A 15,067-nucleotide genomic window follows, 5' to 3' on the forward strand; every position below is an offset into this window, starting at 1 on the left:
TTATGCATTCAGCCCAGTGAGTTGTTTCCAGAACTATTTTATAAAGCTTTCACTGCTGCTCCCAAACTTTTGAATGATAGGCTTATTTATAGAAATTTTGTCATAATGTCATACTGAAATGCCAACACAACTCATTTTTAATTTGGTTGAAATCCTTACCAGATGTGCAGATGTGGTCAGTATTTAACTACATGAATTGGAGACTAATCCAGGTGATAACTATTAGTGATGCTTGTCGTTTGATACAGTGTCCTTTCTCATTAGTTTTGTTTATTCATTATATTTTGGACATAAGAAAAAACAATAATCCTGATGTTAGAAAGGGATAAAGTTTATTTAGCTTTATCATGTTGTGTTTCCTTGGATTAATTCAACGATATGGTAGCTAAATTCATGGAGTTTTATTGTGACAGCTAAATTCAATGAATTGTTTTTGATATAATATTCACTGAATTTCCAAATTTTAACCCCTTCAATTTCAAGGATTCTGCAGGCTATACAACTATTTATTTAATACTGTTTGGACTGTTACATTCAAGATATGTATTATAATGACATAATGTTTTTGTTTAATCACAAACACTGCAATTAATATAAGTTGCATTTATGCAGGTTTAAATTGGTGGTAGATAAAGGTTAGAGATTAAAACATGGAATCGCCTTTAAATTTATGACTGAAGAATATTTTTATAGTATGCTTGTATGTCTTGAGAACTGAAGTAAACAAGACAAATCAGTTCAAGTAAAAACAATCTTGATTCATTCATTGATGTGCATATTTTATCCAAAATGGGAGCTTGACCAACTTCTTAAAAGAAGTGCTTCTTTAAATATATTGGAAGTCCTTTAAAATTCTATCAAACATGTCTTCAAATAAAAGACCTGCAAAGCTATTGAATCAAACGGTATTTTATTTCGAAACTGGGTGACAATTGAAAATTCCAGTCCTAAATACACATACAGAACAAAGAAAAAGTTTATGTGATCCAGTTTTAAAAGTTACACAAGGCTAAAAGTGAGGTAGATTACAGTTCATTACTTATGTTTCATAATGATATTAACACACATCAAAATAAGCATCTGTTTTATACTAAAATACTTTGTAAAAATATTTTATGTATTGAACTAATTCATATACATGAGATCAGTACGTTACATACATTTGCATGCTTCAGTGTTATCCACAAAAAGGGTTAATATTATATTGTTTAGATGAGGGCTTTGAAAGTACGTTTTTAGCTAAAGATGACATTCTTGTGCTAGTTATAGTTTTTAGCGATTGTTATCAATTACATCAGTTTCCATAACCTAATGAACAGTAAAATGAATTTCTCCAAACTGTAGACAACCCATATCAATCTGTAACTTGTCAAGGTTTGATTTAAAGATATGAAAGCAAGTTTTTCACTTTCAAAACGTGGTATTTGTCTTCCTGCCATTGAAAAACTATACGTTATCAAAACATTGATGTATAAATACAATTCTTCTAAACTGATGCTCAAAAATAACAAAAGTAATAATTTTGGAATAGACGTTTTTGGTGTCTATATGCAGTGTATGAATATATATTCATATATATTAATTTCAGATTGTTCCCACTAAACTGTTGCATTCTTTAAAAATAAAAAGGTGAAATATGAAAGAAACATCAAGTGTCATGATTTGAAAATAAATGGAAGAATTCTCATCTTATCGTCAAGACACTACACTGTCATATATAAAATTTGTCATTTTAAATGATGAATAATTTCTTTGTAGGACAAGCATACAGTAAAGTTTCCAACAATTTAAGATCATAACAAATGTGTTAGTACATATGTTTTATATTTTATGTAAACCCACTGAGATTGATAAGGGGTATATTGTTGTCCTCTTGTTCATATGACTTTAGTTTGGTCCGAAAATGTGTTTTCCACAATAGTACAAGATCCATTGCCTGTAAATATTTAGACACTTTAGTAGTTAATAGTAGATGATATGATTAGATGTTTAAGTCGTTGCATCAATTTGTAGTTTACACATTTAAAAATATTTGGATTAGAATTGTTCCAGTAAAACATATACCACCCGGGGGGAAGACACTTTCAAATTCAAGCACCCTACAACAGAAACAGTCTTACAAAAAATATGATCCACCGTCAGATATGATTTAATTAAAAGAACACGGCCCCCTACAGAAGCATAGTTTTTAACATAATATATGGCTATGGGTTAGTGGGCAGTAGAAGCGATTTTGATATTGGGTGGGGGACACAATCGATTTAAATGACAGCTGCCTTTAGGTAATCTACTGAATACTTATAGATCATATAATCTACTGCATATTTTTATTTGTATTCATTCATTATAATCAATCTATTTGTTTGTTTGTCTGTCAGCCTTGTATGTCTCTGATACTGTGAAATTACACATTTTCATGGTGGCTTATTATTTGTATTTGTCATTGATCAGTTCCTTAATGCCTACTAATTTAACGTCCATGAATAGAGACTTTATAATAGTAATTTCTAGTACAGAAATCATGAATTTGTATCCTTACTAAACTAAAGTGATCACTATACTTTGCTATTTTTCTTTGCTCTATGCATGCTGCTTTTGATTAGAATAATAATTAAATCTTGTATTGCTTTAACTGTGTGGTCAGATGCTATGATTCTTTGTTATTATTGTTTTCAATACAATGCCTATGGAAGTGATGTTGCATTATTTCTGCCTACTTTTACACTATATCATTTCTTGTAAGAACATATGTTTCATTTATCAATGTCTTATTTGTATGCGTGTTGGAACACTAATATAAAGTTTAATTAAACAAAAGAAATAGAGCAAGTCAAACATTTTTACACCATTGGATTTTAAAAAATGGATGAAAGTCAAGGAATCATTTTCTCAGAGTACTCATGCAATCAGTTAACTGTATTGTCAACAGCATCATCATCATCATTGATGGCCTAGCAGTAATATTCTGCACATTTAATCCAGATGTCACATGTTCTATCTCCCACTTCTAGTCTTTCATATGAGACTTATACCTGTGGCCTGAGGGGCTTTAATGGCAGAGTGGTATAAGATGTTTTTCTTGTGATACAGATCTGAGAGGCTTCTACGGCCGAGTGGTACAAGATGCTTGTTATGTGATTACTTGCCTCCAGTGTATACATGAGAATGTTGTCAGTTACTTGTGGAAGGTCAGTGGTTCTACATAAGTGGTGTCTGGTGTCTCATATGTACTTGGATTTTCTTCAGCACTAAAACTGGCTGCTATATATAGATTCTTTTCATCTGAAAATGGTGTAATAAAGACTATAATGATCTACCGAAAACGGAGATCTCATGTCTAAATGACTTCGGCTGTTGGAGTTGAACATCAACTCAACAGAGGCTCCATGTTCCTAAGTGTGCTAAGGTGCTTGCTTTTACATCACTTGCACATCTCACAGAGTGAGTTTTTGTTACAGATCAACCAGTTTGGGTTGGTGGTATTTTGGGTTCTTCCTCCACCTAATATATTGTTACCTCCCCCCACCACGAAAAAAAACCAAACCAAACTAAATCAACCAAATAATCAACTGTGGCAACAGCAGCAAAGATACTAGTCTATCATTTTTGCCACAGCTGTATGAGTTTATAAATTTTGGCTCTAGTAATTTTTGTAGTCCTTGGAATATCGTCAGTTATGCCTTTCTGATAGTTACCAAAAATTAATCATCAGTTTGTACAAATGGATTTTTCATGGTGATCATGTGAGAAGTCTGAAACAATCCTGCATAATGCGCTGCCGAAAAGTTTACATTTTATCTCACTTAAATTTCTTTAACAATGTCCACTTTTCCAACTAAAACTATTATAACAATTCATTCAAGCTATATTCACCAATATATGGAGATATGCATCATTCTGTAGTAAATATTTGTAACAAAGTATGAGTATGCGTCAATAATTTTCAGTGATGCATTTGAATTGAGCAACAACCAGAATCAACAAACCAAGAAATAAAATTATTCACAGGTCTCAGTCAGAAGTACTGTGTATACCGGTAATCATATTCTACCAAATTTGCCAAATTATTTTCCAACTATGCTGATTTGGTGGACATAATCACCAGAATGGACAGAAACAGACCAGAATCGATATAACCAGACGGTTAAAATTGATTTGATACATCTTTTAAGTAGCAAAATTCACATTATTTATATTAACTGCACATCCTTTATTGTCTTCCCTTTGATGTAATTTCTTAATGAAGCTGACAAAATAATGTTGCACACATCAAAAAAGACGCACACTTCGCCTCATTATTGTTTTTATTATACTTCTCCATTCAGCCTGTTCTTCTGATATCTCCCCCCCCCCATACTGTTTGTCTGTTTATGATATGTTATCTAAATTTGTCAATTACTTTTCCTACTACTATAATAAATGTTTGTGAATATGCATATCAATGTGAAATGTAGCGAGGAGACTAAATCCAAGATTGAAAACCTCTACATTTATTGATGTATTCTACTTCGATTCCATGTTTCTGTACAAAACTCAAGAATTCAGGACTCGGTTTACTAATTCAGTCCCCACTGTAAACCTCTGCGAACACCATGATATTAAAATTCAGTAACTTAAAATTATGAGTGGTTATGATCAAATTTGTATCAGTATAGACACATCTATGACGACAGCTTTTGTGAAAAGAAAACCATAACAGCTGCAACATTTTTTGGACCTACACAAATTTGAAATGTGTGCTTTCAATACAAAGTAGTAAGTTGCTGATTTCAGTAAAGAGTCTTCCAAACTCAGGTCTGTAAAGGGACGGAAATTATGATAATAAAACAATGTCCCTCACATTTTTCAGTTACAAGTAATCAAGGCTCTCAAACGATTCTTTTTACTAAAATCGTACTTTCATTATCAACCAATCATGGACAGTCAAAACCATATTTACTTTATTAGATCTACACATAAGTAATTATGTTGTATGGGAATTATCTGATGTTCCCTATGATCATTAATCTGTTAATTGTTTATGAATTTAACATGATCCTCCTCCTCTGTGTATGAATATTATTCTGTGATGAGAACTCCTTTCATTGCCTGCTGTCTGAAACACCTTAGCATAACTAGCTTGAACAAGTTACTGTTCTTTATGGTTGTACAATTTTCAACATCTAACAGATATGGCCCCATGGTTATTCTCTCTTGGGTATCTCTATTCCAAAAGAAAGGTTTCCCAGAAGTATCACTAGGAATTTAAAACTAGGAGTCGAGGATTCCCATTTTGGTAAAAATAGGAGTGCCACTAGCAAATGTTGCAGTTCCCTCACAGACAACTATGCAAATTTTAAGAACTATTGGTCGCCATTGATTTTAATTTCTACATTCTTTATAACACTGACATAACTCTTGTTTGCCCATCAGAGTGAGTCTGAAATTTGTGAATCCAAGGAAGGTCTTATTCAAAGTACTAAGCTAAACATCACACACTTTCTTTCACTTGGCTACTGTCTCATCTAAACCATCAGTTCTAGCAACTTTACCACTCTTCTGAATCTTATTACAATTTTTGTCAGTTTCCCGTCAAAACCCAAAATACTCATTCAAGTCTAAGTCTCAACATGTCATGATTATGAGGTCACGTGCACTGCCTATTCCGATACCCTCTGAAATGAACACAGTAATTTAAAGTTATTTATTTGATGTACTGTTATAAATGACCACACGTACATCTCTGGGTCTTTCTGCCTCCGAGTTCAAGCACTGTAAATATCAGTATATTATCCCGCCCAGCTGCCAGTGAAAGCGTTAGATCTTGCCGCCCAGCTATTGCAGCATGTTCCTTTGCTGTACTCTTAATGGTGACATGTACGGGGGGCAGGCTTTCAGCCAGTAAATTATATCATTGTATTAATACAGCTAATTGATCTACACAGTTTCCCACTAAGCAGGTTGCTGAAGTAGGACTGGCAGGTCTTTGCAATTTTCCGCCCACCTATTACATGCGTACAGAGGACTCTCGCCTAAGTGATTTTCTGCGTCCCCAATAAAAACATTGGTTCCAAAAACGTGTGATTAAGCATTTCCGAGACCTCTGAGTTTTCACTAACATGGACTCTGCCAAAGATTCACTTTCTTGTATAAGTGTTTTGCTGCCTCTATGCCAGTTTTTTACTCTTCCATGATGCCGTATTAAAGTTTTAATTCCAACATTCCAATCATTTGCTTGTTCAGACATGGGTATCTTGAATAAATATAGCCGGCATATTGTCCATCCAACTCATACATCGGACTCGCGCTCAGCACCAATTTTGGGCTTAAAATCACACACTGGTATTTCCAGTAACATTTTCCCAATATCCAACAGACCGATGTCATCATAGTTATCAACAACCCGTATTTGCCGACTGAAAACGTCGTTTGAAGAGAAACCCTGTTATCCAGCTATTTTGGTTCCTGTGTGGCTCTTATTCAAAATATGCATTTGTAAAACTTCCGTGATGAAAATCAGGTTAAAACGTCCATAAAATGCTAGTTCCTGGGCCCAATGAACCATTTAATTTAGTTTAACAGCCATTCATGTCGAACCGAAGTATCCAGCTATCTGGATCTCGCGTGAGTGATGAGAGACCGCTTCTGGCAGTGCGAATTGCATCGCGAAATGCACTTTTAAAGTTAAAAGTTTAATAAAAATTGCATACTGCGCAAAACACAGGTTTTATATGAAGAAATTTTCGAAACGTGTCTCACTGCTTTAAAAGTACACGATTTAGTACAAATTACGTGCACTTACGTGTACTGGCATCATTTTCTGACCCAATGTTTTGTTAACGTTAGACCGCTAGGAGGGATTTAGATGTGATTTTAAATATTGTCGGTTTTTTCTACTGACAACCCCACAAGCGAACCAACCTTCCACTGTCAGAATCAAAATAGCTTGAAACACAACCTCCTACAGAAGTTTTTTGAAGTGCCGTCCCTGGTGGGGGATATATGATTTACTGGAACAGCCATCAGTGGTAACGTAGTATAACTAAGTAAAGACATTCGGTTAGACAAATGAAATGAACACGGAAATATGTTGGTATTGCTATGCAAATGAACTTATTTCAGTTTAGCCATTTTAGCAAATTATACATACAACATTTATCAAGGACTTTCCAGTCATTCCGACCATTGCACTCAAACTCTTGGTCAACAATTTGTTTATTGTTGTTGTTGTTTATCCAGAAATCTTCCTCCCCAGGGAGTCGGATAATATATTTTAATGGTACTCTAGAAACTTTCAACCCAAATCTATGATGGAATTGCCCTCATTGAGCTTTTTTTATTTACAGCCATTTGGTGCCTGAAGGAGAGACGTCAACATCGAATACAGCCAAATTTTCCATCAGCTTTACATTATTATTTGCTGGTCTACAGATTCTTGCAATATATTTGCACAGTGAATATGGCAACAAGATGAAGTGGTTCACAATCTGCATCTGTTTTGCGTTTTTGATGATCGCATGGTATTTTGATATTGATAAACTTTTAACCGGAATATGTAATAACGTAGACGAATTATTATTGTATTACATTTTCAATCCAGTTAGAAACTGGTTATTCACATCACTGAACCTTCAGTAATCATCAGATACAGATTTGAATTTGACAAGCTGTGTTGATTTAAATAAATAATTGATTATTTATCAACATATTTGAACTATACCAGTTGTGTTGATTTACATACAGAAATGTGTATATATATATATATATATATATATATATATATATATATATATATATATATATATATATATATATATATATATACATGTGTGTGTGTGTGTGTGTGTGTGTGTGTGTGTTTTAGCAGCATATAATCACAATCCTCCCGAAGGTTGTGCTAATTATTATTTGGGGTTTGACCTTCTTACCACTCGCTTAGTTCTGTTTAGGAAATAATGAACAGATTGTGATAGAGTTTGCAGTAGTGAACATAATATGTGTGGATTTAATACTGTAGGCTTTTTCATACTTAATTGGGTGATCTGGGCTCAGATTGGTTCGCTATGCTACAACTCTAATAATATTCTAATATTTACAAAAACGCTCTAACACCGATGTGGTAAACAGTAATTGAAATAATACCCTTTAATTAAAATTCAGCTTACCGATTTAGCCATAGCTTACCTTACAGGCATGCTAATAGTTAATCACTATTAGTGCCAATATACATGATATACACAACTCAAATTAGCATTGTTCGATAAACATTATGACATGATTCGTTTAATATGTATGTGTACGGGAAAGGAGAGGGCATCATTACTCTATATCTGCAACTTGTAGAAGTGTCAGAATATCCTACTTTGTCAGAATTGCTAGATTACCGAAGTGCGTTTACTGAACCTGTATTACTAACAAAGAATACTTTATTTGATGAAAACATTGGGAATTGCTCCACATAATTGTTTTTTCCTGACATATTTATGTGCATTGAATTCACTATTGATATTTATCAAGGTTTTTGATGACAAGGATTAGCTGTTTGCACCCGAAGTTTGGTACTCGATCCAAAAGTAAGCAATACATGTGCAGATACAGTTCCAGAATGTGTACAAAATTATTGGAACAATCCCAACATTGACGAAGTTAAGATTATGATCAATTTCAATTATATATTGTGGGATCTATCCCAAGCTTACATGAAAGAGGATGTTATGAATCTAGGCTAAATTTGCCTCCCAAGAGTCTTTTGAGATTGAGACCAAATTGTCTTATAAATACTTATTTGTATTCTACTCTAGGCTTACCTGAAAGTTATATTGGATACCAATCTCAACCCGGCCAGGTCAATTATGTTTGAGATTGATCTCACATTTGGTAAGATAATTTTTGGATTGTTCCCTAGTTATCCGGGTTATACATTTATTTTATACAATCCATGCTTATTTTAGGATGAATTGTAAATCTGTTTGTTAGGGGAATTGTTGGACCAACCCTGAATCTTTCTGGGTTAGATATGTTTGGGATTGATCTTATGTTTGCCTTGCTATAGATATTTTCTGATTGTTCATAAGATTGCTTTATAAAACTTTCGTGGAGTTTTTGGAATCAATCCAGCTCTGAATGAACATGTGTTCTGGAATCAAAGTGAATTCCAAGACTGCTAGGACAATGTCCATTTTAATAAATTGAAAATATGACTACATACCACGCATTCAAATATAAATAGTTGTAAGATCAACTAGGACATGTTACACATGACAAACTCTCACTTATGACACCAACCATTACAACCACTGAGCTATTAAGGAATGTGCCACCTGTAAACAAAAAGGTGACAGGTGGCACCAAGAAAAGAAGCAAATAACAGATCTTATTTTCGAAAAATTAGTGTTGTGTTCGCTACATCATTTATTCACATAAGTAGTATAAGAAATATGACGCCGTAAATTGGTAGCCCATTAAATATGCCCCTCCCGGCTTGGTCCTAACCTTCCTGTGTGGAAATATATCACTTTAGGTAGGTAGTTTACTTGGATTTTCTTAAGAAGTAGATTAATTTGTTGCCAGTTCTTAATAATGTGAAGATTTTTTCAACTGATAATATGTGAAATAATCACAGGAAAGAATTGAGCAAAATTATACTAAAGGGCAATATTTCAGCTCCACTCACAAATCAATTGCATTCATTCCTTTACCAGTGAATTCAAAGTTTCATAAATGTGTTATTATTATTATATCAACACAACATAATAAAAAATGACAAACGGGGCTAAACAGTTTAAAAGACATATTTTTTATTTCATTCCAAAACAAACTTAACATTGAGTTTCGCAGCGTCTTTAAATGGAACATTCAAAACACAGATATAAGAGTGGATTGCCTCGGTGTTAATATCCGTTGTACTATTCATTGATTAGCTACATAACAATATCAATAATTATTAAATTAAAATTTGCCAATCATATGACATGTGTATTGACCCATATGTGAATTATTACCATTATTCTTTGTATTATTTTAAATACTAAGTTTTACAAGTGAGTTGTGTTACTATTTCCACACTTTTGGAAAACAATGCGTCTATTATTTAATATATGATTTTTCATGTTCATTTTTATGTGAACTTAGGTTTAAGGTTTTGCATAATTATATTTACCTTGAAATTATATTGCTCTATTCCTGTCACTTTGTTAATTCTTCCGGTCATTATTACGTGTAGGTGGACACAGCATGAGATATGGGATGAGTGATAACCCGTATGTTGCATTTGAAGTTAAGCTAGTATGAACCTACATGCATATATACTTGTATCTTATAACTGTGATATTATTCAAGTCTATGTGAATCCTCTATTGTAAATGCATTATATAGATATGAATCTTATTAGTTAGTCTAGTTTAAAGGAATGCATATATTCATTACAAATGGAATAGTCTGTGTTATGTATCTCACTGTGAATCGATCTTGATATCTGTCTTCGAGAAGACCTACACCAACTCCAATGTACTTATACAGTGTCTTCAAATTTCAGAGAAAGATAAAATGTAAAGAGGACCTATCAGTGCTGTTCATAATACTTTTTTTCGTTAGTGAAGATGAGTGGCATTGCCAAGTCAATGATGATAATTTACGTTTAATTGTACTTACTTTTTGCTCTACACATCATGTCATTGCCAAGTCAATGATGATAATTTAGGTTTAACTGTACTTACTTTTTAATCTAAACATTCAAAAACATTTATCATATGAATATAGGTTTGTATCTTGCTAAAAGCGAAAAGCAACCAGCCCAAATAATTTAAATAACTGCAGATTTTAGTATTACAAAAGACTGTAATTCAGGAAAAGGTGTAATTAAGTTTTCGTAAATGTGTCCCTCTTGGTTAAAGTGTGATATCATCTGAGCCCTGTATTTTATGCCTAACCCTTTCATGTTATATATCATTCAGCATATTTTCAACATCTTTACTTGCTATCTTAATATATCTATGTATGATATTTATTTCAGAAGGTCTTATCGACATTAGGATCTTGGCAATTCTTTATATTTAGCATTTATACCTTTTTTACACTGGGTTTGTTTTGTGATCAGAACTGTACATATATGCCATCAAACCCCAACAGACACAAACAAGGCCATCAATTTTCAATACTAGCTTTGGGTAATATTTTGTGTATGCCCTTGCTTATAAATACATCCCTCTGTTACTAACATGTACATATTTTAAGAGCAACCCCAGACTGCACAAGAACAAAGGTTTTACAATAAGCCTTTGCGTATTGAGGATATAAGTTTGTTTTGGTAACTCTATCCCTTTTCGCAAGAACGTAATCCTTATAGAAAGGCAAATGTTACAGTTAAATGCTAATAATTCCCGGTGGATTTGGGAGTTTTCAATGTTGTTGGTTATGATTGCACAAATACTGCACAATAAAACTGTCGAAAACAACACAAGTCTTATGACAATTACTAATATGTACACATGCAGTATATAAGCAGCCATCTCCGCCGAAATATATACAATAAAGTAATATTTGTTCATGTTAAATAAAGTATAAGATTGTAACATAGTTCGTTATGATACCATTTAATTTAAGTCAGAATTGTGCATTAAGATCCAAAAGTCTCTTTAAGCAAGCTATTCTTCTTCATTCTTTGATGGGAAGTATAGACGACAGTACCTTATATCTTGTTTACTGAGAGATGTATATGTTATTTGTGCTGTAATAATAAAGTTTTGTACGAAATAATTTCGCTGCTAACTTCATGATATGTGATTAATATTTTTTTAGAAATAATATAGATTCAGTGTTACAAATCATGATGTTTCTTTATTTAGGCTCAAACAATTGCAATTTTGTTGTTTCTATAAAACGATCTCAGCACTATTTATAAACGTTAGTTGCTTAATAAATTTGAACTATGTTCTGGCTACATTTGGCTCATTTGACTTTTGGCCATTTACATGACATTTTAAACGATAGAAAGACTTGAATTGCATGACGTTGGTATGCCGAGAATGAACATAATAATCGCCCATGTCAGTTTATATATAGAGCGTGTAATTCTTATGTGTGTACATTTCTATCTAGCGTGATTTTAATTTAATAAAGTATCAAGATACTTGCACATTTCTGAGGTCTGCCCTTCTTTTCGAATTTGGGAACCTCTCGCACACCAGTGATATAAATGCTTGGTGGGTCACAGATGAATAATACTTCCCTACGGGAGGACATAATGTATATCTTTCGATCTGAGAATTTCACAACCAGTACATTTTATTGGGAGTCATTGGGAAGTTTTAACATTTAGTTTCAACTGGCAGCCACATTATTGTTACATCATATAAACATAACAAGTAGGGAAAACATTATCGTAATACGTGATATTGTGATGCATTTGTCTATTTGTATTTAGTTATGAAATATAATGTGATCTAAAGAATCGAACAAGCAAACCTAATGAAAATACAATCTTCCTTACTTTGTAGAGTGAGGATATGTTTAGTCACAGAGTATAAGTTGCAAATTATTCGTCAATACTCCATATTAAATTTTCATTCAATATTAATGTAATACTACTCATTGGCAGTCGACAACGTTGTCGTATAAACAGTTTCAATACAGATACCTTATAGTATTTCAAGCCGAATATTTGCATATTGCCAGATGGACATAGAAATAGATAAATATGGATAATTAAGACAATATGACATGTATCAAAAGTTGGTAAATCAACCTTTTATAAGGGCATTTCAATGGCATGTGTCAATAAGGGATTGTTATCAAGTATTTTAGGGTATCATTAGAAACTAATTATTATACTGAAAAAAGGAACAAAGCTGTGGATGTTTGGGGTTGGAGTGCCTGTAATAATGGAGCACATAATATTACATAATATGCGGATACAAGTGTGTCATCTGAATTATAAGATTACCTATGTCATAAGAAGGCATGCCCCAATCACCAAGGATCTGTACTGGTCTTCACTGGCTTGAATGACAGTCATATTACTTTATCAAATTTACTACAAGTCTTGTACTGTTCCCTGCCTTCATACATTCGACACGTGCTCTTTATACTTTCTTAATTATTTGATGATAAAGTTTAATGATGATGCCAATTCTGTTGAACAACTTTCCAAGTAGGGTAAGTAAACAAATACCTTCAGGGTAAACTCAGTCTCAACAGTGCCACAATACTTAATCTGTCGGATACTATTTTCAGCAACAATTGCCTTCATTGTATGGTAAAAAGTAAGGCATAGACAATATAAGTGTAGTGAAGTGGCAATACACCGATAATAATAAAATATTTAAAAACCTTGATATTACTGACTCTATCGCAAGTATGGAGCTATGACGGTGAGGTAAATGTGTTTTTGCTTCGTATTTAAACAATGTTTAATTCTGAGAAACGCAGCAGTTTTATACATTAATTTTGTAAATAATTTAACATATTTAATCATTTGCATATTTTAATATCACTTTTGAATCGTGAGATTACTGAAACGAAGAACTCAAGCCAATACAAAATACAAGTTGATTATCTACCCTATCTGACTAATCTCCTCAATAAATTGTTTTAAGAGAATCTCGAATTGCATCAAATTGACTGACTAACAGAACTAGTGCCGCTCACCAGGGTGTTTGTGTGGCTATTTGATAACTATTCCTTTGTAAATATGATACATTGTATTAGTTATTAATGATAACATTTTGTGTCAAAAGGAATAGTGATATAATTAAAAAGAATTACAAATATATTGAATGGTGTTAGTAGGAACGGGTAATGAATCTGTAATATTAGCGATATTGTTTTCTTTTTCTTTTTTTGGTGGAATATAAAGTGAAGCCATGCGTTGCTCCGTAGAACTATGAGTTACGTAACGCCCAGGAGATTTTATTCAAACCAGTCCAATTTCAGTCTCATTACTTTTGACACGACAATCTTTACGGCAACAATACCAACATCACTGGCAACAAGTCAACCATCTCCGCCATTTTCGACCTCAGCATTATACATTGCTTAAAGGAAAGACAACCCATGTAATTCAGAGTCCATCGCTATATGTTTACTCCTACTGCCTTCCTTATACTTAGACTAAGCTAAATCTATCCCTGTTAAAACCGGTGTTTCCAGTTTTTTAAGATGACCACCACGATGTGCCCAAGTCAGCAAATATCTTCATCGACAGTTTTTTGCTGTTAATAAATGTACTGGTTATGAACCGGATCGATACATATTGCATATCTCCAACTTGCTCTTGTCGGTGCCAATAGTCTTGGAGTTCAACCGCCTAATTCAGTAAGAGTGTATTTTAACCATGCAATTATGTTCGTCACTGCGTGAACATCTGGATATATCCTCCTCGTCTGGACTTTACCTTCTCTACCACCACACCTATTGAAATCAAATGTGCATTGTTCGTGGTTCCATGCACCAAAACTTTTTTTCTTTCCTTGATTCAGTTTTTAATGGTATCAAGTCAATTTCGAGAATGGGTGAAACATTATTCCCATCTATGTCTATCATCCCAGTCCTGGATATAATTTATGTACTTATTATACTTATTAACATCAAACTTACACTGTGTGTATCATCTTATCAAAATATGTCATGCAATAATACTGCATTGCTCTGATCTAATGTATCTTGCTTTTCTCAGAGTTGCTTAAAATATATTTATGTTATAATTCCAATATGTTTCACCTATTTTCACCAACCCTGCACTGAAAGAATTTAAGGATGAGAATATGAAACACTATACTGCTACAGTTAGGTAAGCATTCTCTTTGTGTGTATTTTTTATAAACAGTTCATTACACAGTATTTAAAAAGAATTAGTTAATGTTACTTCCGGTATTAAGTTCAATACATTATACCGACTACCAGCACATTTACAATATGGGTCCATTTAGGATGGGAATATTTGGACAAAAATCAAAATCATTTACAGGAAGTCCTTGTTCAGGATTTTGTAAATTATTGAAGATGGTGGCTATGCATTAATTTCAACACCTATTAACCTGTCACCACCAGTTACATTGTAAATGTATCTTATAATTAAGGTCCTCCAAACCCC

At 33.2% G+C, this 15,067-nt stretch overlaps 1 protein-coding gene across 1 annotated transcript in view; it reads left to right on the forward strand.

Moving 5' to 3' along the window:
* LOC149782086 (uncharacterized) overlaps positions 1-12,050 on the forward strand; it is a 164,338-nt gene extending 152,288 nt beyond the window's left edge. The window contains exon 23 of the mRNA XM_089933519.1: positions 7,326-12,050. Within this exon, the coding sequence (XP_089789645.1) occupies positions 7,326-7,617 (292 nt within the window). The 3' untranslated portion in view covers positions 7,618-12,050. The remainder of the gene's footprint in view (positions 1-7,325) is intronic.
* Positions 12,051-15,067: the final 3,017 nt, after the last annotated feature.

The sequence above is a fragment of the Sinohyriopsis cumingii genome, chromosome 15 (assembly GCF_028554795.1).
Source record: "Sinohyriopsis cumingii isolate HCF-2022 chromosome 15, ASM2855479v2, whole genome shotgun sequence".
Taxonomy (NCBI): Eukaryota; Metazoa; Mollusca; class Bivalvia; order Unionida; family Unionidae; genus Sinohyriopsis; species Sinohyriopsis cumingii.